Genomic DNA, 26,795 nt, shown 5'->3' with positions numbered 1-26,795 from the left:
ATTTTGCAAAGTTCTTTAGAAGATAAAGCACATGAGAAATAAAAATTGTAGTTAAATCAGTTGTAACTAGTTTGTACAAATACAGTATACAATATATTTAGTCCCATCCCAATCCAGCCTAGAGACTTGGTGTTATATATATATAATGTTTCTACATCTAAACCCCAAAGTACCTTCTTTTTTTTGGTTAAGTATAATTAGACTCAGTGACTCAAAAATGGCTTTGCAATATGATCTCAAGTGTTAGTAACTTTCCTCTCCTAAAAGGATGCCAGCCAAAACAATAAAAACTAAAAATCTTTAGCACAGAACTTCTATTTGGCTGTGCTTGTAGTTTAGAAATTTTCTATAGCCTCAAAATGAAACCCTAATGGAAATCTCAGAAGCCCAAATCCATAATCTTCTCAAGCACCATCTCTATAAAGTAAAATATCCCAAGTCATATACAGAGCAATACAGGTTGGTTGCTTGCAGCCCCAAAATCACCTTTCTGCACAAAACAGTTAAAAATGTAGGAACTCTTTACTGATAAATGTTGAGCATTTGAGCAGAGTAAAAACTGTTTCTCCTTTCTGATTTTTAGTCATCATGCAAAGCTTGCTTCATCATATTGTTCATAGATCAGATAGCGATCGGCATTTCCACATTAACACTAGTACTATGCAAATCTTGTTCCTATCAATGAAGCCAAAATGTATATACAAACCAGGTGATGTAAAACATAGGTACATCAACTTAATAGAGGCTTCTCTGCATCAAACTCACTTTCAAGGTCAACATCATCTAAGTAAACTTCCTTGCCCTTGGCCCACAGGAAGAAGTAGAGGCCAGTAAACATGAGGCACATGCCAGCAAAGCTGCATCATTGAGACCAAAAAGCAAGAAATTAAAACAAAAATAGTTTCAAAATTCAAACACTTTCTCACATACTAATTAATCTCACAAGGGAAAGTGTTTGATCATTGATGTACCTTCCAACACTGATGCTCTGTCCCAATGTCACAAGTGAGAGAACAACTGAGCAGACTGTTCCAATGGGGCTAAACATGGAAACCAAAACAGGCCCTCTTTTCTTCATTGCCCATCCATTGAAGCTAACACATACTCCACTCACTGTACCTGCCTGTGCATTAATTAAAAAGGTCAGTTTTTAACAATTTTAGACTCTAATTTACAAGCACCCTGTTAAAAACAAGGGTCATATGTGCCAAGTCCCCGGGACTAGCCCAGGTGACGACGGGTGGAGAAAAGGATTAGGATTAGAATTAATTTTTTGTTCCAGATGCATTCGAATGCACCAAAAAAATAGAAACACAGAGAGGCATATTTACCAGTAGAGAAAAGCCAACCAAGTCTTTTGCACTCACAAGTGGCCAACCAGTTTCTATCTTGCGATCTTGAACAAATTGTATTGCTGCAGTTATAAACACCCCTATCAAAGATGTTATGGCGCACAAGGACATAGGTGCAGGAAAATCACGCAATGTTGTAGCCTGTCAAACATCACAAAAAAACACTGATTCATATATAACACAAAGAAAACATATAAAGCCAAGATCAATGCTTAAATTGCCGGGCAGTCTAGCAAGGGAACGTTTTCCTACGACACGAAATTAAGAATTTCATTCATCCTTGTTACTATAATCACCTGTAAGACAATATTGCTGGACAAGACAAACACAGCAGAGAGGAGATACAAGCAACCAATAATTTTCTGCCTATCAAAGACAACGTCAGGAGCATGAGCTTGAAATTGGGCCTCTCTTTCTGCAGGAGTGGTAGTGCTTTGCATTATGCTCATTGTGATAGCGCCTAGCACACATAGCAATGTGCCTAGAATCTTCACTTTGCTGTAGAGGCAACTAATTTTCACTCTCTCCAATCTGCATAACCGTTATAAGTTGCGTTACGGTTTTTTATTCAACAGCTATAGTCCATGAAATTTAAAATTAGGATCTCATCTAACAAGATGAAGACTAAATAGTTATTGGCATTAAGTTATGTCATGTTAACTAATCTAATCTTTTGTTACTCCTTTCGCTTTGTCTTGTTCTTACTTTTGCATTTACTTGGAGAAAAAAAAGAGAGAAGAAAAAAGGATGCTAGATTAAGTACCTAACAGTACATGCGATGATGAAAATAAAACCAGGAGCAAGGTTTGGCATGGCTGTTGCCATTGCCGGTGAAGTTAGCTTGATGCCCTTTAGGAATAAGGTCTGGAATACAGTTACCCTGCAAAACAGAAAAACAAGAAAAGCACATTTACTATCAATTTCTCTTTAACTATTTTTAATGTACTTCAACCAAATTAAAAGTTCAATCTAGTAGTCCTTTATTGGTCAGAAAATTAAGAACCTATTTCGATTTTGTAGAAATATTTGTTAAGATTAGCTTCTTCACAAGAAAGTCTTTTGTATTGCATCAAACATGAATGTACCCCTATAACAATAACACATCGAATTGTAATTTGGAAAAAGTTTGGACATTGATTTGAAAACTAGATTTACATGTAACCACCCAAATAATATAAGTATAACCGACGCGCTGTTTAGAAGCATAAAGTGATTTTCTCAAAGATAAAGATATTATGTCAATAAGCTACGAGATTAGTTGTGGAATTTAAACTGGGGCATTTTAAACCTTCATAGAAGAACAAAAAAAGTTATCATTGTGTGGATCATATACACCACATGACATGCCAAATCCATCCATAGTCGTATACAATACAAAATATCTTAGATTTAGGGTTCAAGATTTGAATTTAGGTATGGATACTAGTTGTAAACATGTTATACTATGGGTGGACCACATAAGCCAACAATACACCACCAATATTTTATTAAAACAAACTAGGAAGAAGGGCATCCAGAATTCATTATAAAAAAAAAAAAGTGAGGGCATCCAGAATAGAACAAAATCTGGGCAAGGAAACTCCAATAGACAAATCAAACCGAGCAACACGACATGCAAAGTTTCCCTAATTTATGCAAACAATTTCTATTTAAACCAAGTACTCATGGGATTTTCAATTTCTCAACCCAAAAAAAAAAAAGGTCAAAGTATTAACAAGGTTTCCTGGAAAATTCAATAGAAATGTAAATTAAATTAGAAACAAAAATATTTAAAACTTCCATACCCTCCAAAGGCGATCAAAACCAACTGAATCATCAACTTCAAGCTGACTTTCGAGGGCCATGTATGCCTGCAACACAATTACATTTCAAACCTCAAAATCCACTCAAACCCAAAAATTTAAAGAAACAGAAAACCCAGAAACTATCAATAAAAAGACTGAATATCATCCATTGAGAGAGAGAGAGAGAGAGAGAGAGAGAGAGAGAGAGAGCACATTTCTACCTTTCAAAAAAAGCAGCAATAGGAGAGAGGATGATGAAAGTGGCCAAGGTAGAGAAAATAACAATGGTGAGAGGGTCAAGCCCCAAAGACATAAAATAACTCAGCAACACAGAATTCCCAGCATACACAAATTGCACCCCTACCAATCCCCCTATTATTGCAACATCTTCAATCACCTCCCTCTTCATCCTAAGCATTTCCACCGACATAATTTCCTTGTGCCCTCTCTTACCAAACCAAACATAACCCGGAACCCAATTGGGCCTGAGATTTGTCTCCCCTAAGTATTTAGAATATTATATATATCGTACGTTAAAGCGACAACATATATATTAATGCTTCATCTTCTCTCCTGGTTTCTCATCTTTTCGGTTGGGTTTTTTGCCGTCCTTTCTGTTATGGTTTTGTCTTTAATTTGTTCAGTTTTCGCATCAACATTATTCAGCTAACGTTCATGGGGGTTGAGACTCTGTAATCTCTATTCTCTATCAGCCAGTCTTCTCCCGGCCTTTCGGGTGAAAGGGAATCTCTCTTTGTCCTTTTATTAGAAAAAGATAACAAGTTAAGTGCTTCTGTTTTTCAAATTACCCCCCATAAATTCTCTCTTCGTTTTCTTCTCCTATTTTAATAAACTTGAGAATTAATTATTGTTTCGCCCCTCGTATTCTTCACGAATTCTTAATTTTTCCTGACTTTTTGTTGTTTTACATTATCCAACTTCATTAAATCCGTCGCCATACTAACAAAGTTTAGTGTGTGTGAGAAATCTCATTCTCTTGTAGTTCAGATTATTAATTATATTTAAAAAAATTATTTAATCTATCAAAATATTTGTTAAATCTTCTGATGTGGCAAGAATAGACCCCAATATTGCCCTAAAAATTGTTAGAAATGTTAAATAAAAAGGGGACCTCCATGTGAGACAATAATACTAAAAATGTTTGTTGATTTTTAGTACACGAGACTTACATTAAGTGAAAAATTACAGTTCACTCATGTCACCTCAAAAGATTTAACGGATGTCATGACAAACTTAACATAATGAGGTAACTTAAGACACAAAAGAAAAACATAAAAAGGAGTAAGTGAGATAGGAAGAAAATTAAGGAAGAAACTGTGATTTTGAAGAGTAAAGGGAAAAACAATAATTAAAACCTAAATTTAATTATGTGCCTAGATTTTTGCTTGCGTGTGTTTTCTTACCATATCGGATCTCATTTGCTAAATTCTCTCTCTCAAAAATGAAGGACATGTTGGTGGACAAGCGCTTTCCACGTTGCACCTACCGACTAAAAATACGACTTAGACAATAATCTTTCAGTTTAGCTTTTGCAGAAGTGCAAAAATCAAACTTAAGAAAATAGTTTAGCCTTCTCATTTGTTGATGGCTGTCGACCTCTTTGTCCTGCCTGCCTTTTCTTTGCCTCATTATAAATGAGATTAAGACTAGTGATTTAACAATGATTTTTTTAGTCTCATTTACTCTTCATATGCATAGAAAAATACTGTAAGATATTCAGTTTGTAGTGTATCTATGACTAAAAGATGACTAAATTCAAGGTTGTATTCAATTGGAATTTTAAAAGATTATTTGAAGATAGAAAAGTCTTGTAGAATTCAGCATAATGTAATGACTTATAGGGTTTCTCACACGCACACTTGGTCACCATATTGACTTATAAGATTTGGAAGAACCAAATGAATTTAACTATGCATCATCTTCACCACGCTACTTCCATTCAAAAATTGTCACGTATCTTTTTTGAAAAGAAAATTGAAGCTATTTGTACAGCTGTAAATTGACGTCCAATTTTTACCTTTTATATTAAAATAAAAAATAAAACAGAAAAAAAAAAGTCTAGTCCTCCCTCTCTTTTCCTTCATGTCTATTTCTCCTCCCTTCGTCTCTCTATTGCACCAGCAATTATTTTATTCTATAGCTTGCTTTTATTTTTCAATTCCAAAGAGGTTCACAAACTTTGAATAACAAAACACATAACAAAGATTAAAATTAAGAATTACTTTTGTCCTTTCCGGGTTTTACCCTTAGTTTTCTTGGCAATCAAACACAGAATAAAGAACTAGCTCAAAATAAAGAATGGATGTAATAACACATTCAGTCAAATTGACCACAAAAGGAGTTAAATATAACAATAAAACAGAACAAATACCCAGCAGAAGACGAAATCATCATGAATTGAAAATAGTAAGTTTACTTTTCTTTAGAGCTCTCCCTAGTGGAAAGGTTCAGCGGAGATAGGGTTCAGAGTGTTCATCTTCAATAGAGAAAAAAATCTCACATGAAAAATCTGATGGGTTAGAGCATCTTCATTGCAAGATGTGTAAATTAAAGGTGTAAAGCTACATTTATATTATCTTTATACATTCGGAAGATGTAAATGTCGTTTTTCCTCTAATGGGTCAGATGTAAAAAAAACATGAAAGGAAATGATTCTATATCAAGTTAAAGCAAAATGATATTTCTAATACTTCGGTAGTTATCTTCCCTTTTATATGTTTGGAGCCCACCACTTTTGTATTATCTCTCCTCCTTTTCAACCCGTGGGGCTTAACAAATGGGAATGTTAAATCAGATGAAAATGTCCATTTCTTTTTATACATTTTCCGGCCCAATGCTATATCCACAACCATTTACACCCCACCATTGGAGCAATTTCCTACAACTCTGAGTGTAAATGTCCTTTACAGTTGCAATGAAGATGCTCTTAGGGTAGGATTTGAGTAGGGTTTGGTATTTATACCTAATACTAAAAAGTCCCATATAATTTCACGTTTTATTCGAAATAAGCAAGTTTTTGAATACAATAAGACTTTTTATTACTTATTTAAAGTCTTGATTGAATACCACTAAATTTCAACACTCTCTTTTAAAAATCCTAATAGTCTTAATGGAATACCATAAGACTTGTTTAGATTATTTAAAAGTCTTAATTAAATACCACAAGACTTATTTATCCCAAAATAATTTTTAAAATCTCACTTAAATACAATCAAAATGTAGCTGATATTCCTCATATGAGTTTGTCATTCTTTTGGGTCTTAGTTTGTGATTGTGCTATTCAAATTTAATATACTTTTTAGATCTAGAGAAAATAAATAACCAATTGCCATTGCGACAAAAATCTCTGAGGGAAAGTTACTTTTGATTATTTTGCATATAAATGTGGTATGACTAGCATTTTTGCTTTGTAATATATACAACAGTTCTGGATTGTAATATAAAATCTGAACTATATATTCATTCAAACAAAAATATATCTGGTCAATTATTCAGAATAACTTGGTCTTGAGCTGAAATTTTGTGCATAAAAACCCATCAACATGTCTAATGGCAAACATTGGTAAGAATTTCAGCTGCATGTATTATAGTGTCACGAATTTTGTTTGATCAAGTTGATTCACTCCATTGTCTTTGTCTCCACTTTCCTGATTGATGTTTACAATAGGGTTGGCTCTAGAGGCCAATTGGTTGTCTCTTGGAATTCTGTGATTTCTGGATATTTGCATTCTGGGCGGTTCTGTAAAGCGTGGTGTTTGCTTGTTTGTTCACCGAGAAAGGTCTGAAATTTCCCGAGACTTCGTACATTTAACGGCAGTTTTAGGTGCCTGTGGCCAACTGTGCTTTCTTCAGCTAGGCAAATCAGTCACTCCATGACCATGATTGGGCGCCTCCATGCGCAAGCATGTTTGTTTCAGCCTTCAGGAGCTATGAACGTTGGTTAATCGTTCACTTGTGAAGAAGCAACAAATAGAACAGACACTGACATGCCGGTTGAAAGGGGGAAGAATTTAGTACAGATTTGTTCGATTACTGTGCATTCTGCCATGGCTACGATGAATTTGACACTTACAATTGAGTAAGTTATAGTAAAAACGACCACTCAAAAACATGAAACCAAATTTATTACAACTTGTCCAACAATATGAAGAATGCTGACCTTAAGATTACATGGGTTTCGATTTAAACATACAAGTAATCGCATCAAGCATGGTATGCTCGCCATTAGGCGGCCAGGATGTCGTGGAAAGACATGGACTTGTATTCCAAATCAGAGATGCATAAAAATTTAGTATTGAACATGCCAACTGAATTATTATTTAACAGCCGCTAACATCCTGTCTTGTAGGAAGAATCGAATTTAGCTTCAGTTCTGTGAAAGGGTTTGAATAAATAAAAATACAATATCTTTGCTTTTCCATTCTTGTGAAGCTAACTTCTTGTATTGGTGACACAACCTGCTACGAATCACCTTGGAACTGACAGACCAAGCTCTGGATCATCAAAGAATACAAAGACTCAAATTAGGAACACATAAAGTGAAGCCATCTATAACTCAAGAGAATAATGCAGAAATCGTGCCAGTCCAATTTCATTAATCAAAAGACCCAATCAAAAAAGACTCCACTAAAACAGCTCAAGAAATGCGATCCTGTGTACAATTTATGATGTTCTAGAGAAAAGTAAGCGAAACTTTCCAGCATCCACTAAAGCTTGCTTTCAGAATACAAATGGCTAGGAACATAATCCAATAATAACTGATCAGCATGTACATATATCTAGTTTTCCTCAATGTTTTAAGTCAGACACAATGAGCATAAATAGCAGCGCCCACCTCCATATACAGCATACATGTGTCACGTACCATCAATTCCATCTGGGAAAAGGAGCAGCTATGTTATCAACGTGTTCTTATTTATTTAGACATGGTATGCTATATAAGTTCAACAAACTTAAGGCAAAATGTTTGCACTCAAAATTTTATTTTGCTCCCCTTTAGATCATCATATCATCTTGCTGAATTAGCATTAAACTTAACCCATTAGTTATAATTTTCAAGAAAATGGATTTGCTGTAGAATGTCTCAACATGCTCACTTCAAACCCAAAATATATAGGACAATATAAAGCAGATGGAGTAGCAGTGGCGATATGACTAGAATATGATAAATTATGAGTGCCACAGCCTAATAGAAACTTTTCATCATAATACCATCCTATATTAATTGGTAGACATTCCTACCTTGTCATTGATACAACTAAAGGGATCAAAATTGAACGTCGATGCTCATAACACAGAGGCCACAATGTGGCAACTGCTGGTACAATCATCAAAAGTGACAAATCAAGCCATAGGCGAAATATAAGTCTCTAAACCCACATAGTTAAACATTTTTATGGTTTTGAGGGAAAACTCATAGTTTCGTACTTGATAATGACGCAGCAGGCCTTAACTACCAGGTCCAGTTTATTTCTTTCAAGCATAATGTTATGTGCCTGCAGGAACCAAATATTCCAGTCAGATAACATACCCTATGAAAAGCATTTCGACCCTGATTTTCATTGCCCCAAATTGTCTTATTCTCAAAACTACAGCCTCATTGCCTTCCCAGGACACATCCAACAAGCTCTAAAAAAAATACCCAATGAGCCAATCTTACATAGAGAAATGTCTCTAAGAATGCTCATATTTTCAAAGACACAACAACCTAGTTTGAGTTACTCAGAAGTAAAACTTCTATGCTAAGACTCAAACCATCTATTAAATTGTGCAAGGCATTCTACAAGTTCAAGCCCACACAAAAACATACATTTCGAGAGGGAGACAACAAATCATAACCAGGTGGACACAGAGAAATCATTCAATGCAAAACTCAACAGCAACAATGAGGCAAATCAAATTCTGAAGAGAACCCAAGTGAGCAAACGCAAAAATGAATATATGGGATTGAAAGAACTACAAATTATTACAATGGTGGAAGTAGCAAAAGTGACTCACAGTTAGAAAAGAAAGCAAATTTTTTTTATTAGAGGCCGGGAGAGGTGCGGCAGAGAGTACCCTGTGAGAGCGCACGGCAACTCCTCGATGTGATGCTCAGAGACGACGTCATTCTCGCCGCCGCCACCGCGCTGTGGAGTGGCAGTAGAGATTGCACGCATCCCAGTGCACCCGGAGGCCTGCCCCAAATAAAACGCACAGCAACAATCCAAACCCAGAAGTTAAAAATCACAATTAAGAAATAAATAAATAAATATGAGTATGAACCCCTGAAAAACACAGACCTTGAGAGTGAGGAACGGCGAAGAGGAGTAGAGGGAGTGGATGTCGGGAGAGGGAAGCGTGAGGTGGGAGATTTTGGGGCGTTGGATCTGATGGCGGATCGGACGGACGATAGGGATGCTCTGTTGGCGAACTGCCTGCAGGCTGAAGCCATTACAGGGGTTTGAGGGTGGAGGAATGATTGAACGAGCAGATGAGATCTGATCTGAGTAATGGTTTTCAAAAGGGTTTAGGGTTTTAGCAGCATAAGCTCAGTGAATAGTTGTGTTGCTTGTTGTAATTGGTTTTGGGCTTGGGTACAGATCTTTTGGGCTTTGATCTTTTTGTTTTAGTTGGGCTTAGGATTGACTAATGCTGCCTTTTTAATCAAAAATTCGAAATTCTACTATAAGGGAGAGCGGTTTCTTACACACGGACACAACTAAGATGTTATGGGGGTTTAAACCTGAGATTTATGATCTGAAAGTTAAAACTGTTTTTCATTGAGCTAGACCCTATTCGAACCGCGAGCATAATTTTTCAAATAATCACATTCACACAGTACATATCTCCCCAAAATACAATCTTATCATATACTTAACGTTTTTGGGATCATATTTCCAACTTGCATTATAAATAAAATAAAAATGCTCATAAATTTTTGGTGTGGTTGGTTTTGGTTTTGCATGCTTGTTGACTAAAAGCTCACTCCACTGCACAAATCTACTTTCAAATGGCTCCTCTTCCACTTGCCCAAAAGAAGATCAAATAATGGCCTTTCCAAGTCGTGATATGTCAACTTGCTTTGCTATATAATATACATAGATGGTGTACAACTCAATTTTAATGGGAACGAAAACTACTGTTATATGTCATAAGCCTACCCCATCTTCCTAGAAGATGAAAAGTCAGTCTACCGCATGATTTCTGGTCCTAATTAATGGCATTCTCATATTCCAAACCATATCAAGTTTGACTGGATGTGTGAACCATGGCAAACGAATACATCACTTGTTTTGTAATTTTATAGGGGGCATTTGGGGTTGGGGGGGTCAATTCTTTTCCTTTCCTTCTTTTCACGGAATCTTTCTTATTAAACTTTAAATCAATTGAAAATAATTTATAATTCGAGTGGTTAAATCTATTTATATCTGCACTCGATATCAAGGCATATCTTTCTTAATTTGTCATATTTCTAAAAGTCATCTTAATTAAAGCCAAGATGGTCTGGTTCAAGTTACTTTTCCCTTTGCATTGCAGCAAGCTTATAATTCCTCCCATGCACGTTAAGATGTGCCTTCTGACTTCTGTGAGACTTCTGTGAGAGACTGCTACAATTTATCTCTTGGGCTGTAAGTGATACCTTCGTTTCCCCCGCAATCTCAGGTTAAGCATATATTCTTTGCAATTCCCATGAAGTTGCAAATCCGAATTCAAATTGGGTAGGTAGGACTTTTCCATCTCATCACAACATAACATTCCTACTAGGATTAATTAATCCACAGCTTAAGACACACGACCATTGACCTCTCATTCTCCATTTTGACCACTTTCATACTTAACCTTTCCTTTTTGTTCTCCCTTTATGGCTTTTTTTTCTTTCCCGTCTGTCTTCTTTTATAGACACAAACATAAAGTCCATAAAAAAGTTTTTACAGTTTATGATCCCAATATAATCCATTTCACCATATTCCCAAATCAAACACATGACGATAATGCAACGCTTGTAGTTCACGTATTGCTACACTAAAAGTTCTGTATTCGAATCTCCCTCTTTTATAATATTGTTGGTATCAAAAACACATGACGATGATATAAAAAGAATTCTTTTACTTTCTTTGAGTATTGTTGTTTCTACAGTTTCAATTAAAAAAAAAATTACAACTATAAAAATAAATAAATAAAACCAATTTAAAAGGAAAAAAAAAATGGAGGCTGGCTAGCTACCAATTCATGTGGCCAAACGCAACATCAAAGTGATGAGAAGTGTTAAAGAAATTGCCCACTTAAAAGATGACCTGGTGTCCAAAGCAACTGCATGGTTGTAAGAATTTTCACTCTGCAAGGAGCTAATCTTGAAATTTGGGTTTGACCCATACAAAGCTTGGACGCCTTCCACGTCATCAATCCGGAGGTCCACCTTCTTGGTCCTCGGAGTCAAACTCGGGTACATCACAGCCCCCTTGACCGAGGAGTGAGCCAGCCCAAGTACATGCCCGATCTCATGGGTCGCGACCGACTCCAAATCAACGGCCGCCTTCGACTTGTCCTTTTTGAAATCAACGGCCCAGGATTCCGCAGCGTCCAGGTGGAACCTCCCGTTCTCTGGGGAGAAAGCGTGCGCCAGCACCCCCAGCACCCCGTCGAACGGCTCCCCATCACCGTGGTCGCCCCGGTAGAACCCGATTTTTATATCTGCCGACTCGTAGGTCTCCGCCTCAGTGAAGTTCACGGGGATCACCGCAGACCACCGAGAAAAAGAACGGCGAAAGATGTCTTGGACGTCCGAGGAGCTCAAGTAGCTGATCATATTGTTGGGGGAGAGAGCATAAGAGAGCGTCACCGGGTTGCGGCGGACCCACCTGGGCTTTCCATTGAAGAAGGCAAAGTGACGCGTCGCATGAAGAGCAGTCTGCTGCGACGCGTCGCTATGAAGAGCAGTCTGCTGCGACGCGTCGCTAACGCCACATCTCGGTGAAATGATGGCCGAGATAGTGTCTGAGTCGAGCCTTCCCGTAACTGGCAGGCTCAGCTTGGACTGATAGAGCGTCAGGGCCGATTCGAAATCGGTGTCGAAGATATCAGTGAAGTTGGAATTGGGCAAGTAGCCAAACCGGTGGAAGTAGTTCTTGAGCTCCGACATGCCGCTGACCTGGCTCCCTCTCCCGGCATCCAGGAACCTCTCGAAGTCGCGCCACGTGGCGTTGTGGACGTCGGAGGCGGCGGTTAAGACAGTTACTGAGTTGGGTAAGATTCTGGCGGGAAAGCAAGGGCGGGAAAAACAGAGAATACAGAGGCACAACGACAAGAAGAAAGAGTCGCAGCTCAAAGACGGAAACATGATTTGATTTTGTGGGTTGTGTGTAATTAGTTATTTTGGGATTTGAGCCTTGGGATTGCAGCAAGGGGGAAAAAGAACATAGGCTTTAGTGATTGATGGCATGGGGGAAAAGGATTAAGAAATGAACTTTATAAATAAAATTAAAAAAAATAGTTGATGAACTTTAATAATCTGAATAAGAAACATCGAAAGTTTGTAGGTAGTATCGATGGGAGAAGAGCACTAGAAATTCAAATGATGATGGGGAGATAAGTTAAGAAGATTCTGCCGTGTTTGCAATTTAGTTGGAGATTCTGACTTTCAAGAGCCAATGATGGGTAAACCACTAGGTCTGTTTTCTGTTGATCAAGGTTTTGTTTATTTGGGGAAATTAAGAAAATATATGTTTTAAAAATGTGAAAATTCAATTTGTAGATCAAGTTAGTTGATCAGTTTTGCATAGTTCTCTTTTTGTTGACCAAATTAGGTGATTTTTCATTCATCTATGTTGTTGATCAGTCTTGGGAAATCAGTTTCTAGCAATGAGGGGTTTTGTTTTTGGGAGGTTTAACTTGTTGTACAAGACAATTTCTTCATCTTAGGACAGACCATTAAGCAATGTATGAACTCATCATCCGGACGTTTTTTCCAAAGTAAATTCAACGCGAGAGAAAAGGACTTGTGGTCAAGATTGAAATTCAATGAGTCAAGACCCACCCCCTGATTCACTGCATATTAATTTCACTAAACACGTACCGACGTAAAAACTCTCTATTGATTGACCCAATAATTTTTCAGTAGATGTGCAATTTTGAAATATTAAAAAGCTCAACAACAAAAAAATGAATAACAAAATTGGCGTTTGCTCAAGAAGAAAAAAATATTCATCCGACTTACTTTGGATTGGCGTATTATAGAAGGAAAAAACTAAGATAAAATTAGGTGATGTTAAATTGGTCCTTTATAAAGAGAATTCACAATCCCACTTAATTAAGGAATTGTGTAAGCCTAATTAAATAAAGAGAGCTCACAATCTCATCTAAATAAGGAATAATGGAGGCCCTAAACCCATGAAATGCCAGCAGGTTTCCTTTTTTCTTTTTTTAAGCCTGGTCCAAAATGATGTTGTTTTGGCCAGGATTTTTTATTTATTTATTTTTAAAAGGCTGCACATGTTTTAAAAAGCCCTGTCCAAAACGATGTCGTTTTGGCCAGGTTAAAAAAAAAATAGAGAGAGAGCGCGCAACAACGCCTAGAAACAAAAACTTATGCACCTCTTTGCGCCTTAATAGTTCCGACACTGCCACAACCTTTAGCCGGAAGGACTTATGCGTAGTACCCAACTGCTAGTTGCCATCGATATGGATTTATGTAGGAAATTACAGATCACACATCAATGAGGACTGCTGGCAGTGGGACTCTAACACTGATGAGGCTACACACAGTGCATAGACCATACCAACTAAACCAACTCTCGTTGACAATAATAGAACAATTTAATTAAAAGATAACACCTTTATTTTTGGGAGAAAAAAGATAGCACATATTCAAGTTTTGATAACCATATATTTTATTTCTTAAAGTTATGGCATCTTGTAATTGGACAGTACTATCACACAACACCGCGGTAGAAACAAACTTTTATCGATATGAAGATCGTAATTAGGTATAAAAATACCCTATACTGTGATTTACATGTCTTTTGTGGTAAAATTATATGCATAAGTGTGCGTGTAATCATGGTGTGTCTATTTATGTATTTTATTGGTGGCCTAAAGGGTCTCCCTTCCTTTTCCATAGTTTCGCTTTCAGAAGACAAATCTTTGAAGTTATTATATGAAGGATGACGCAACTACACTGAAATAAAGCCACTATGAATAATCTATGCCGGTGATTATTGGTTATCAAACACATTTCTTGCCACTATGAATAATGCCCTTTTGTTTTAATTATATAACTTTTTTTTTTTTTTTTAAACCTAATGCTTGTGTGTCAATTCCAACACATTTTTGTTACTCTCTTAACTTTGTCAAGAAATTGCTCATTTCAGACCACTTTGCCAACCATCCGCAATCTTCAAAGATTCTGATTTTTGTTCATTAAAAATAAGTTGACATTTAAAAACTCTTTTATTAAGTAATTAATAATTAAAAATATATACAGACATGAATTAGATCAGTTAATCAAGATATTGTGCCGCCAACGGATTTAAAAATTGTTTTGATTTGCAAACTAGTAATTCAAGTTCACCCCACGACACCTTGGTAGTGTGTGTGAAAATTTTCCTCCTCTTTTTAACTTTGGTAATAATTTACACGAGTTCGATCTCATTCGTCGTGTATTATAGTAGATTACTTGTCCCAAAAAAAAAAAAATTTCTCAAGATAATGAAAAGGAAATATAAGGGAGATACGTACTCTAGTAACCTATTACTCGTACAAAGATTGGGACTTGGGTGTCTTAAGCGGCTGCTTGGCAACTTGAAAATGGCGACCCAACAATCAAATATAAATGCAGACGGAATTTTCATCAACCCCCACTGGTTAAGTGAACCATAACGAACCAGATGACAAAGACAATTGTGGTTGGCACATTTGGAGGGTTAAGGTAGTGGAAAACAAGAAGACCATTTCACCCATTTCATGAAACCATCAAATACTGTGGCAACAACCAACTTTGGTTGTCCAACAAGATTAATATTAGACCGCAGGTTTAATTTTGTAGTTCAAGGATTAAGACTTGGCTAATTATAAGCAAAATGAAATTAGTATTTTTACATGGTAAACATGATTATTATGATTACTAATTTTTTTTGAATTTTTACCAAAAAAAAATCTGGGCTTTTTATCTTTTTGGAAGGAAAAATCTTGGCTAGATAAACAAAATAAAGCCCAACCAAGAAATTGGCTGATTAAAATGCTGCCCAGCTCAGACAAGCCCTAAAATGAGTCCAAATGTTTGAGCTTCACCATGTCAGACCACTCACGAAAGCCCAAATGTTTGGTGGTCACATATGTTTTTTTTTGGGAGATTCATTATTATTTTTACCCGATATAAAGATCCAAATTATATAAAAAATTTATATAAAATGGACTTTAGAAATACACCCAAAGTCAATTTACAACATAACAAAAAAGCTTTTAAATTCGTCTAAATTACAAAACTGTCATTGATTTCTTAAAACAAGACCAACCCCAAAACCTCATTTAAAAAAAACCAAAACACTCAATAGGGCATCAAAGTAATTTAATAATTAATATTAAATTCAATAGGGCTAGCTGTCATTTTTTTAGTTTATTTATAGAAATTAAATGGTGTAGGGTTTATCTATATCACTTATGCTAAAAATGGGTATATAACTTTTTTTTTTTTTTTTTAAACCTCGAACCGCTTAGCACTAATTTTATTTATTTTTTAATCCATAAAGAGACCTTAAATTATTATTGGCTGAAAGGTTCACATGTGGGCGAACTTATATTAGGAATATAATTATTTGATGGAAATACTTTAGTGGTTTTAGGAGTTGAAATAAATTAAGCAATGATTAGGGTTTTGAGTAATTAAAGCACTATGAACGATGATCAGCTCCAAGAATCTAAAGGTGAAGTCTTAAAAGGGTCTTCTAATCATCATGATGTTTAGACTAATGAAGGACAAGGTAGATCATTACCCCCACATCCAAAGGTACCAATTTTAAACTTCAAAGTACCAATCTCTAAGCTGAGTGTTCCTTCCACAAATGAACCAATTTCCACTTGTGAGCTTACAGTACCAATTTATATTGACCACTTGTTTTTGCCAATTCAAATCGAAAAATGTTTAATTATCTAATCGTGACCAAATAAATATACGAACACGACGTGTTCAATAAACAATGAAATGTTCTTGTATCATATTGTTCGGCATAAGATTGTACGTGAATCAATTTCAATAATTAGGCTAAATTTGTACCAAAAGTATATGTGTGATTTAAATTTACAATTTCACAACATAAATAAATCTGAAAAGATAACATTATTCCGAACAAAAGAATTCAATTATGTCTGCCAAAAATTAGAAGTTGGGGCTTCTATAACATATGGGCCAAGCCCAACAGAACATTCACCACATATTCTTCTTGTCTAGCAGCCAGCCAAACGTCCAGAATTTTTCCAAGCAATTGATATGAACAGTCCCGATTTCTTAGACACAGGAGTTCAAGAGATTGTGGTCACTCACCGTTGGATGTTAATTCAATGGTTTTAAAAAGTTTTTTAAAAAGAGTGTAAGAGTGAGTGAACCATTGAATTTACATCCAACGGTGAGTGACCACAAATCTCTTGAATTCTTGTAGTCCAAAAGATCAGGATTGTTGATATGAAATGCATTATGCATATACAAATCGTGCATGGAGAGCCCACCTGTCACGTGATATCACGTGACCAGTACTGGCTTTGTATAGGAATGAATGAAAGGTCCTTCACTCATTCTTGCTTCTCTCCAGAAGCTACATGACTCTGCGCTTTAATGGCTGCTATGCAAGAAGCTTTAAACGAAAGGGACAAGTACGAACAGAGAAAATTCATAGATAATAAATTATTGTTCAAAGCTGGGGCCAGGGCACCATTTTGGTGATATATGTCCATAGCCATAGCTCTATAAATCTGGCACCTAACACCTTTTTGCTTTAATCTAGTCGGCTGGCACTGCTTGTTCTAATTAATTTCAATTTGAGCTAACACTAGGTAATTGATCATGAGATGACACCTAACACACTTTCTTATAGTTAAACCTTCATTGCAATGGATTGTAATTCGAGTGATTTAAGAGCATTTAACCGTGCACGTGAACTTCTATGTTCGATTTACAGAACTTCACTTCTGCCCAAAATGACCATGACATCAAAGTAAGTTCCAAATTTTAACCGTTAATATCATGTCAAATTATCTTTCTAATGTCGAACCTTGAAAAGTATACCAAATTCGAATATAATAATAATAATCTAAATTTGTGGATTTGAGTTGGAATTAAGGAGTGCCAATTGGCAAAATATGTGTGTAGGATATATGCACATGCCCATACGTTTGACCACGACTTTGATGACAACGCGATGTCTCACAGACACACTCACAAATCCGTAATTATAATTACGGAATAAATGACAAGGTCAACCCAACTCAATTAAGGAAGATAAGCATGAGCTAATATCATGTTGGTCCATAAATGCAGCCAGCATGTTGCTTAACTGCTTCATCTCATGTCTCATAAATTTCAACACCCATCTATCTATCTACTCCACGTAATGCGTGGATTTCTGGGTTTTTGTTAAAATATATATAAGTTTTGCATGCAAGTCACCATTCCAACATGCAACAAATATAATAATTAATCAACACAATCAAGGGCAAGAAGAAAAATCTTCATCTCATCACGTGTGCCTTGATCCGGTGCCTCATGTATAATTTAGCAATTATCATCCCTAAAATGTGAATTAAATGTAATTTACGAGAAGACTGAATGTCACTAGACTAAATGGTCATTGATAATACATATTTATCATAAGTAATATTTTTTTAAAGAATTTAGCTACTAAGGAGGAAGTTTCAATTAAAGATCCTTCATCTTTGTAGGACCCACTTTACATCGTATATCAATGATTCGACAGTTTAACTTTCAAGTCTTAATTCATATATCCTATCAACAAAATCGTAATTGATAACAATTTGATTAGAATGTAGTCATTTTAACCTTTCTTGAAAGAAAAAAAAAATAAAAAATTATCGATCTGTTTTGTTTCATCACAATTACATGCCTTAACGGTTTACGATTTGCATAATTTTTTTCAAAGATCGATGATTAATGAATGAAGACTTAAAAAATATACAGTACGGATCATATTAAAACAGAATGTGGAGTACTGTGAGCCCCCACAATGTCTCTCAAACAAGGGATACTTGTAATTTTCATAATACATGTTCAGTCAATCGCTTTCAACTTAATGAAGATATTGGTTTCTTAATATAATGTCATCATTAACCATCATCCCTATTCCATATGGGTCCAACTCCAGGATGTATTTCTAAGCAAAAACCCCCCGATTCACCCCAAAAAAGACATCTTAATTTGCTTCTTTTGATAAAGGAATAAATTTTAGAGAAGGATAGGTGGCAAGGGACACTATGTCACTTCTCAAAGAACAATTTTTAGCGGTCGCTATAGTGCTGTTAATGACTTAATTATGATGCACTATTTGGTGCCCTAAAAGTTTAAGACTTGATGCTCAAGCCAAAGCTTGTGTGTGTCTCAACTTTGGTGTTTGGAGGAAAATCTTGGACCACCATTTTCCTTGCTAATACACATTCCATTGATGGTTGTCAAAACGATAGTGCACATCCACATGTTGGAATCTCACACATACAAAGAATGTAAACCCTTCAATTGAGTTCAACTTACTTTAAGAAAAATAAGAACCGTTTTATTGGAACTTAGTACACTTATCTATTAATTTGGCATATTGTCTTAGTTCATTCTTTCATTGATAATTTCATTAAGGTGTGAGTAAGATGCTAGATAAACTATGTGAAAGATGTTAAGATAAGAAGTATGATATATTTTTTTTTATAATTCATATTTTTGATACCCTAAGAGATAGAAGTTCTTGCTGCCGCCCCTTTTGGGAGTCGGTGACCTCCATCCCTCTCCTCTTCTGCTCCTTGCCCATCCCCTCAAACCCATCCGCCTTGGCTGTCTTGGTGACAACGTGGTGGTAGATTGGTTTTTTTTTTAATATTTTATACTTTTTTTGTGTTGCAGTTTTTTGAGTTGTAATAAGTGCATCAACTCCTTATGAGTTTGTTACGTGTTTCTAGTCTCTACTTGTATTTTTCACTTGTAAGAGCTAAAATATTGTAGTTGTAATTTGGTGTGATGAGGTATATGTATGGTTTTTCTAACTTACGGCTTTTTTGGCTGGAATTTCTTATGCCATGTGTGACTATGAGTGGAGGTACACATTGTGTGCTTCTTGTTGCTGGTGGACTCCTCCGTATTTAGATTAACTCCTTGTGGTTTCCTGTGCTTCCCTATTTGTATTAATCCTATGTGATTATTTGTATACGTATTGGTCCTTGTGACTGACGACCTTTAGGCCTGAATTATAAATGCAATCAATAGCATTTTTCTCAAAAAAGAAGGAAAAAAAAAAGATCGTTTTTTTCCACCCCACAAGACAAATTTATGGATATACCACTAGAAGTGCTTAAACACCTTAAATTATTAAATGAATAAAATTATTACCAAGTATTATACATAAATAATTTACCATGTTCTAAACCGTGGATGAAAATGATAAATATATGTCCCATCTTCTTACATACTCAATTTTTTTTAACAGGTTAAGTAAAAGAATCTTAACTCAACGGTTAAAAACGTTGGTAATTGACTTATCAAAATACTAAGCAGTCAGTATCTTGGAATACTACATGTGTTGTTGCTTATGTTATAGATAGAAATATCGCTTTCTTTCAAAAAGGATGTTGTTTCTTGCTTCTAAGGCCAATCCAAAGGCTCTTTTGACATCCCTTTCACTTAGCCTTTAACAAAGTTAGCAAGCCCACATGGAACATGCTTTGTTTTGTTTCTCAAGCATATGAGCCTTGCAAGCAACACGCACACACACACCCCCATGGAAGAAAGAGTGCATTTAGGGCATGCCTCAATTAGAATTTGGTGATGAAGAAAAAGGAACCCTAAAAACACAATAAAAGCAACCCTACATGACAAAGATTAATGTAATTAAATAATTAAACAACCCTAATCAAGTTAGACACTTTAATCATAGACCTCTCTTTTTAGGTCAACATGTATTCATTTCATCACTTGACCCTCCTTCCCCTTTCACCATACATAGATCCAATAATTCATCATGCTTCAATACACCTATTAATTTTCATATTCCCATTTTACCCTTTTTAAATTCCATTATTCCAATTTTGCCCATGTAAAATTCTATCTTGTGATTTTTCCTTCTAAATTAGTCATCAAAACACATGCTTCACTTAAAAAAAAAAATTTTTTTTTTTAAAAGGGAAATAATATTTAATTTATTTAATTTTTCTGTTTTTTAATTTGCGTCACTTATCCACTATTAAATATACTTGGTGATAAACAAACTATGAAGTAAAGTAAAATAAAACAAGCTTCATTCTCTTCCTCATAAACAGTGACACGCACTCTCTCTCTCTCTCTCTCTCTCTCTCTTTCTCTCTCTAAAGATCTCCACTGTCTCTCGCAACACATCTCAAAAGCTGCACAGTGATTCTTGTCTCGAACCGCGCACTAGCTAGCTAGGGTTTGCCCTCCAAATTGAGCAAACATTCGACCCCCACACATTCTCATTATTTACACCAGCTACCATTCCCTTCCCCATTTTCCTCTCCGCAACAGCACTCCTGCTCCACTTGAACAATCTGATCACAGAGAAGCATGAATCGGAGGACGAATGGCATTTTCAGTGAATAAGTTGAAACAGTGAGGGCGGTTTTGGATGGGCGTGGCGAAGGCGTGGAGGTTCAGCTTGACACCGGCAGCAGCGAAGCTGGCTCTGTTACATAACGGTTACAACAATGGTGAGAAGAAGCAGGTGCTCAGCTTGAAATCATCAGCCACCGCCACCACCATCACCAAAACGACGTCGTCGCTGAGCCAGAGAAAGCAGACGGTGTCGTGGTCGTGGTCGTGGTCGTTGGTGTGTGGGCTGATGCTGTTTGGGCTGGGCCTGATTTCGCTCTTCACTGGTCACGTGGCATCTGATCTCGAGTGGTACTCTCAGCGCTTGGTCAAGAACACCCTCTACTACTCCCAGCTGGTACTGGGTCTACCGGTTTTTTTTTTTTCAACCTTCAACCTTCAATTTTTAATTTTTGTTTAAGGCGTCATTCTTAATTCAAATTAAAAAAAAAATTTGTTCGGTTTTGAGTTTAGAATGGGAATGGTCGTGAGGCAATTGATGTTTGGAAGTCCAAGTACTCGAAATTCTACTACGGATGCAGTCAAAGAGGTCCTCGTTATGCTCGTGAGTTTAATTTGCATATTTCATGTTTGCATTCTGAATTTGCCATTGTTATGGTTGTGGTTTTTAATGTACAGTATTTATATGTTGAATTTAGCTGTTGTAAAAGAGCGAGCATCAAATGGGTATCTGCTGATTGCTACGAGTGGGGGGCTGAACCAACAAAGAACAGGAGTAAGTCACATTGTTTTTATGTTCAGCTACATTTGTTTTATATTTTTCTCTGAGTAGTGAGACCCAACAAAGAAAATAAGACTTGGGTTCTGGTTTTTGCTTTCTGAAATTTTTGTTTTTCTACTCAAGTGGTTATTTGTTTTCACATTGCCAAAAATGACAACTTATTTCCTGCAATCAGATAACAGATGCTGTGGTTGTTGCACGAATTCTTAATGCTACTTTAGTTGTACCTGAGCTGGATCATCATTCCTATTGGAAGGATGATAGGTAATGTGATTCTATCAATGTTTTAACCCCATCAGCTATAGTTTTATGTTATTCTTTTTTTAATTTGTTTTCATGCTGGTGGTTGTGAAAATTGGCTCTTCCAGTAATATTAAATACGCTAATTTTGCATGCAGTGACTTTATCCACATTTTTGATGTCGATTGGTTTATGTCTTATCTTGCAAAAGATGTGACTATTGTCCGGAGAGTTCCTGAGAAAGTCATGCGGAACATGGACAAACCTCCATATACAATGCGTGTCCCAAGGAAATCTGAACCTGAATATTATATTGAGCAAGTTCTCCCAATACTTTTGAGGAGACGTGTAAGACCCCTTTGCCGATATCTGATGAATTCTATCTTATTCGATTGTGTAAAAGATATGCACAATCCAATATTTTGATCTTTTTTCTTTTTTTCTTCTAAGTTGTGTACTTATGAATTTTAGTAAAATATTGTAGTCCGTTTCAGAAGGGCAATTAACACTTGGGCTATTTTGCAGGTTGTGCAATTGACAAAGTTTGATTATAGACTTTCAAGTAACCTTGACGATGAACTGCAAAAGTTGCGATGTCGTGTTAATTATCATGCACTTAAATTTACAAAATCCATACATGAACTCGGTCAGAAACTTGTTATGAGAATGCGAAGGATGGAAAAACGTTTCATTGCTGTTCACTTGAGGTTTGTTTTGATTGCCTATCAATATAGAACATAGCTGATAATTTTAAATTCAACCTGCATGTAATGTTCATGTAGGATAAAACTCTATACAGAGCACATACTTGTTCCAGTTGTGTTCTACACTCAATATATATTTTTTCCTTTTCTTTTCCATTTGGATGTGTAAGGATGTTTATGTTATCTTGGTTATGCAGTATGTTCACTGGGTCGCTAGAAAGTAAATAGATTAGCATGTGTCTGAGGATAGGGATTGCTTTCCTCGGTAGGCAGTTGCCTCTGGTTGGACAACTGTGCAGACAGAAGATGATAATTGCGACTTTGTAAACTTCTGTTGGGTTCATTGTTTGGGTGTCGCTCTGGATCAATACATGTACACCTGGAGGAGAGTAGTAGAGAACATGAGCACTGGGAGTTTCTGGGTTTCATGCACTTTCTGCTTCGTTCTCAACTATGCTGGTGGATGGTTACCAATTTCCAGCATTTTAGTTAGTAGAGATTGATCCCAACTAACCATTGATTTGTACTGAGTTGGCAAGATTTGTGTGAGTTTGTACCTGGTGGACTATCACTATCTACAAACGTTTCTTTTTCTTTTTTAAATTCCCGATATAAGAACATATCAAACTGGTTGATCTTCAGATTTGCCTATTGAAACCTTGGCAAATGGCCATGGTATATCACAATTAAGAACTTATACAGTGTGTAGTTTGCCGTATTTGGAAACACCTTTAAGTTTTGCTGGAAAGCTACCCACACATTTAAGTCAAAGAAGCTAGGAGTGAGAGTATAGGCCACCTCTGCTTACAAGATCTTTAAGATAGTTTTTGTTTTGCGGAATGGAATTCTGGGAATCTCATACCCATTTCTTTGAATGGGATTTCTAGAATTTCTTGGAGTGCACCATTCACTCTAATGTCTCAAAATGCTGGGAATGGAAATGGTGTCATCGGGACACCAATGAATATATATTATCTATGTTTTGATATATTACAATCCCCATCATAATTTATTATAAAGTTAAAACCGGAGATGGGAATGGTAAAGCCACCTCTTTGGGAATGCAAAACCTATTTTCTTCTTAAAGAACTGCTATCTTTTCCTGATACATATGATTCAATTTCTGTTGTTATGGATTTTGGATGACAGGTTTGAACCTGATATGCTAGCATTTTCTGGGTGTTATTATGGCGGGGGTGATAAAGAGAGATATGAGTTTGCTGAAATAAGAAAACGATGGGCGACATTACCTGTGAGATTGCTATTCTTTTATAATTTAGATGGAACGATATTTATTCATATTCAACTCAACAAGAATTATGTTGGTAACTGTTTGCTCTTATGAGTTGATTCTTAACAAGATATGCTTTTGTAGTTATACGAAGCTCATGTGATTGCAGTGCAATTACCAATATATTAATTTACATTGTACAATGCTTGTGATAATTGTACAGTTGGCTCCATATACTATAATTTGACTACCATTGTAATTTTTCTTATTATCCATTTAGGATTTAAATGCTGAGGAAGAGCGCAAGCGAGGAAAATGTCCACTGACTCCTCATGAAGTGGGTTTGATGCTACGTGCACTTGGTTTTGCAAATGAAACATATCTCTATGTTGCTTCTGGTGAAATATATGGCGGGGATGAGACTTTGAGACCTCTAAGAGAGCTCTTCCCAAATTTCTATACAAAGGAGATGCTTGCTAATGAGGAGCTGAAACCTTTTCTTCCATTCTCCTCCCGTCTTGCTGCAATTGACTACATTGTCTCTGACGAAAGTGATGTGTTTGTCACTAATAATAACGGGAATATGGCCAAGATTCTCGCAGGTCGAAGGTTAGACATCGAGTTCACTTTTTCATCAGGCTTTTTCTGGGTTGAGCTAATGCATTTGTCAAATCATATTTATCTCCAAAGAAAAGTTACGGATCAGTTAATAGTATCTAAATTTGGTTTCTGAAGAATGCCAGTGCAGTAATTTTTATCCTCTCAAGAAACCTAACAAAGTATGACAGTGTTCAACTGCAGTTGAGAATTTTGCCCAAGCACAAGCGACAGAATTTGAAAAATCCAAATAAACAAATGCACTTGGCTTTTAATTTGATTTTTTATTATTATAAAGATTTCAAGTACTTTGACACATCTTATCAATCTTTCATTAACATGATGTACTTCGACATTTGGATGTCTATGTAACTCCTGATCACTTGCACTATAAAATTTATTGTCCTTTCCAGTTGAAACTAGACTCTGTTAGATATAGGATTCTAATCCTACAATTGGCTGTGAAAGATGTGTTTGGAGACGAACTTAGAGCTGTTCATCATCCAGTCTGGTGCTTTTGATTTTATTGCATTAGCTATTGTTTTACTTTCATCTTTACTGTAGTAACTCTCAGTAGAAAGTTATACCGTGGAAGTCAACTAAGATGAGGTACACTAAAGAATCTCACAACTAGATTCCACTTTCTGGTTCAGAAGCAAGCAGGGGATAGATTTGCAAATCTGTAGGTATCAGTGTGAATTATGATTTTTCCTGTAGGTCCCCAAAATTTAGACTTCGGCTAGATTATGCAGAAATTTGGCAGTTTCCTATACTTAAATTGAGTACTAGTATACTATTAAAACCTTTCAATACTGAAATAATTCCAACTGCAGCAAGTTGAGCTATAGAAATTATTAAGCCAGGCTCAAACGCATATAAGATTACAAATGATTTATATAGTAAATGGTTAACAAATCTTACAGATTGTAAGATCTTGCTCTCCCCAAGTAAACTTTTAATATTGGCTAGTGGTCTAGTGTATATTTGTTCAATTGACTTCCCAGATGAATAACCTTGGGTTCACATCCATTGATGACAAGGAGATTTATCCCAACTGAAACCCTCATTGAGGGAACCTTCATGTTTAATCTATGGATCTCAGAAAATTCTTTGGTATAGTTTGGTATCATGGATATTGTTGTATAACTATTTTTACTAGTTGTTTCTGCTTATTTAATTTAATTCTTTCCTTTTTCTTGGATATTTATTAACCATATGTTACTGCATTTGTTTCATCATTGGTAGGAGGTATATGGGTCATAAGAGGACCATCAGGCCAAATGCTAAGAGGCTCAGTGCTTTGTTCATGGCAAGGGATCAGATGGACTGGGACACGTTTGCAAAAAAAGTAAAGTCATGCCAAAAAGGATTCATGGGTGACCCTGACGAGATGAAACCTGGTCGGGGCGAGTTTCATGAATTTCCAGAGACCTGTGTCTGCGAGAAACCATTCAAAGATATTGCAAAAAGCAATGATGGAAATCTTCTCACAGCAGGAAAAACCAAAAGTACATACAGTGTAGAGAATGCAGGTGAGAAGGCACGACACATGTCAATGAAGAGGAAAATTGGGAAGGACCGTATATCTGTAGGAGATAAAGAGGATGATGAAATTTTCGCAGACTAAGGGGTTGAAGAAATGAAGCAAACTAAAAAAGACGCCAACAAGCTAGTGGTCGAAAGGATTTCGTATCTAAATTAATTGGGGTATAGGGGTGACCTTGCCGCTTCCTTAGCATGGCAAATTTTTCATCTTGCCGGCACTAAATTATATCCACGGCGCACTGCATTTCGGAGGTGATGCCTGGTTTCTGTTCAATATCTTTGGTTGGGTTGGTGAATGACTGAATTGAATCCATGTATAGGAGAGAGGTTCAATGAGCTGCAATTGTTCATAAATAGTTTTGCTAGTAAATAACTCTGTAGCTATGGTAGAAACCCATCGCTGCCAGCATCTGTTGCATTAACAAAAGTTAAGTTCTTCGAGTGCCTTTTTCTTTAATTTTGTTTTTCTTCTGCATTTTAGGTTCCACTTTGAGATCACAAGTGTAAACACGTTTATTTTTAGCTATCACTGCTTCCAGTTCCTTTCCAGTTTCCATGTCTTTTAACTTCACATCAAATCACTTGTTTTGACGAGTGATGAACTTTTTTGACTGGTTCCTAAAGGCAAACAATTTTATTTCAACTTTCCGACATTTTATTTGACTTCTGATATGTAGGACTTTCAGGTACACAAAAAAAAAAGGCTTAGACTTGCTGAAAGGTAAGTTTGCCAAAATGCCCCTGAACAATAACCCTACTACTGAATTGCACCATGAACAATTAGAACTCAACTA

General features: G+C 36.2%; 4 protein-coding genes across 13 annotated transcripts; 1 reads left to right on the top strand and 3 right to left on the bottom strand.

Moving 5' to 3' along the window:
- Positions 1-392: 392 nt before the first annotated feature.
- Positions 393-3,881, bottom strand: LOC117628758 (WAT1-related protein At5g47470). Its single transcript, XM_034361277.1, has 7 exons — positions 3,358-3,881; positions 3,137-3,202; positions 2,116-2,232; positions 1,649-1,883; positions 1,332-1,493; positions 972-1,123; positions 393-857 (listed from the first exon to the last, which is right to left on the bottom strand). Exons 1-7 carry the CDS (start codon positions 3,564-3,566, stop codon positions 731-733), a joined length of 1,068 nt encoding a protein of 355 aa, XP_034217168.1. The 5' UTR covers positions 3,567-3,881; the 3' UTR covers positions 393-730.
- A 3,381-nt stretch (positions 3,882-7,262) lies between these two features.
- LOC117629338 (protein NUCLEAR FUSION DEFECTIVE 6, chloroplastic/mitochondrial) lies at positions 7,263-9,712 on the bottom strand. Of its 10 annotated transcripts, XR_004586061.1 has the most exons (5): positions 9,439-9,674; positions 9,155-9,333; positions 8,585-8,652; positions 7,992-8,033; positions 7,263-7,650 (listed from the first exon to the last, which is right to left on the bottom strand). XR_004586061.1 is itself a non-coding variant. In XM_034361896.1 (4 exons), the coding sequence occupies exons 1-3, from the start codon at positions 9,588-9,590 to the stop codon at positions 8,014-8,016; spliced, it is 291 nt and encodes a 96-aa protein (XP_034217787.1). In that variant the 5' UTR covers positions 9,591-9,674; the 3' UTR covers positions 7,263-7,650; positions 7,992-8,013. The 10 variants fall into 10 exon arrangements, 4 of the variants coding, with proteins under 4 accessions (XP_034217787.1, XP_034217786.1, XP_034217784.1 ...); XR_004586062.1 differs by lacking the exon at positions 7,992-8,033; XR_004586060.1 differs by lacking the exon at positions 8,585-8,652.
- Positions 9,713-11,355: 1,643 nt separating this feature from the next.
- LOC117629337 (metalloendoproteinase 1-MMP) lies at positions 11,356-12,610 on the bottom strand. Its single transcript, XM_034361892.1, has one exon. It carries the CDS (start codon positions 12,474-12,476, stop codon positions 11,367-11,369), a length of 1,110 nt encoding a protein of 369 aa, XP_034217783.1. The 5' UTR covers positions 12,477-12,610; the 3' UTR covers positions 11,356-11,366.
- Positions 12,611-20,628: 8,018 nt separating this feature from the next.
- Positions 20,629-26,550, top strand: LOC117627960 (O-fucosyltransferase 29). The gene is made up of 9 exons (XM_034360283.1): positions 20,629-21,300; positions 21,417-21,507; positions 21,602-21,678; positions 21,860-21,948; positions 22,083-22,272; positions 22,450-22,631; positions 23,778-23,880; positions 24,140-24,468; positions 25,702-26,550. Exons 1-9 carry the CDS (start codon positions 20,980-20,982, stop codon positions 26,081-26,083), a joined length of 1,764 nt encoding a protein of 587 aa, XP_034216174.1. The 5' UTR covers positions 20,629-20,979; the 3' UTR covers positions 26,084-26,550.
- Positions 26,551-26,795: the final 245 nt, after the last annotated feature.

This window comes from Prunus dulcis, chromosome 5 (genome assembly GCF_902201215.1).
Source record: "Prunus dulcis chromosome 5, ALMONDv2, whole genome shotgun sequence".
NCBI lineage: Eukaryota > Viridiplantae > Streptophyta > Magnoliopsida > Rosales > Rosaceae > Prunus > Prunus dulcis.
This window is presented reverse-complemented; position numbering and strand designations above follow the sequence as displayed.

Bases quoted from the DNA above. Each gene is read 5' to 3' on its own strand.
- LOC117629338 (XM_034361893.1), bottom strand. From the start codon at position 9,590: ATGGCTTCAGCCTGCAGGCAGTTCGCCAACAGAGCATCCCTATCGTCC. The intron at 9,334-9,438 runs GTCTGTGTTTTT...TATTTGGGGCAG, and splicing joins CGCCGTTCCTCACTCTCAAG to GCCTCCGGGTGCACTGGGAT.
- LOC117629337 (XM_034361892.1), bottom strand. From the start codon at position 12,476: ATGTTTCCGTCTTTGAGCTGCGACTCTTTCTTCTTGTCGTTGTGCCTC.
- LOC117628758 (XM_034361277.1), bottom strand. From the start codon at position 3,566: ATGTCGGTGGAAATGCTTAGGATGAAGAGGGAGGTGATTGAAGATGTT. The intron at 3,203-3,357 runs GTAGAAATGTGC...ATTGTGTTGCAG, and splicing joins ATTGCTGCTTTTTTTGAAAG to GCATACATGGCCCTCGAAAG. The intron at 858-971 runs GTACATCAATGA...TCAATGATGCAG, and splicing joins CAGAGCATCAGTGTTGGAAG to CTTTGCTGGCATGTGCCTCA.
- LOC117627960 (XM_034360283.1), top strand. From the start codon at position 20,980: ATGGGCGTGGCGAAGGCGTGGAGGTTCAGCTTGACACCGGCAGCAGCG. The intron at 21,301-21,416 runs GTACTGGGTCTA...TTTTGAGTTTAG, and splicing joins CCCTCTACTACTCCCAGCTG to AATGGGAATGGTCGTGAGGC. The intron at 22,632-23,777 runs GTTTGTTTTGAT...TTTGGATGACAG, and splicing joins TTCATTGCTGTTCACTTGAG to GTTTGAACCTGATATGCTAG.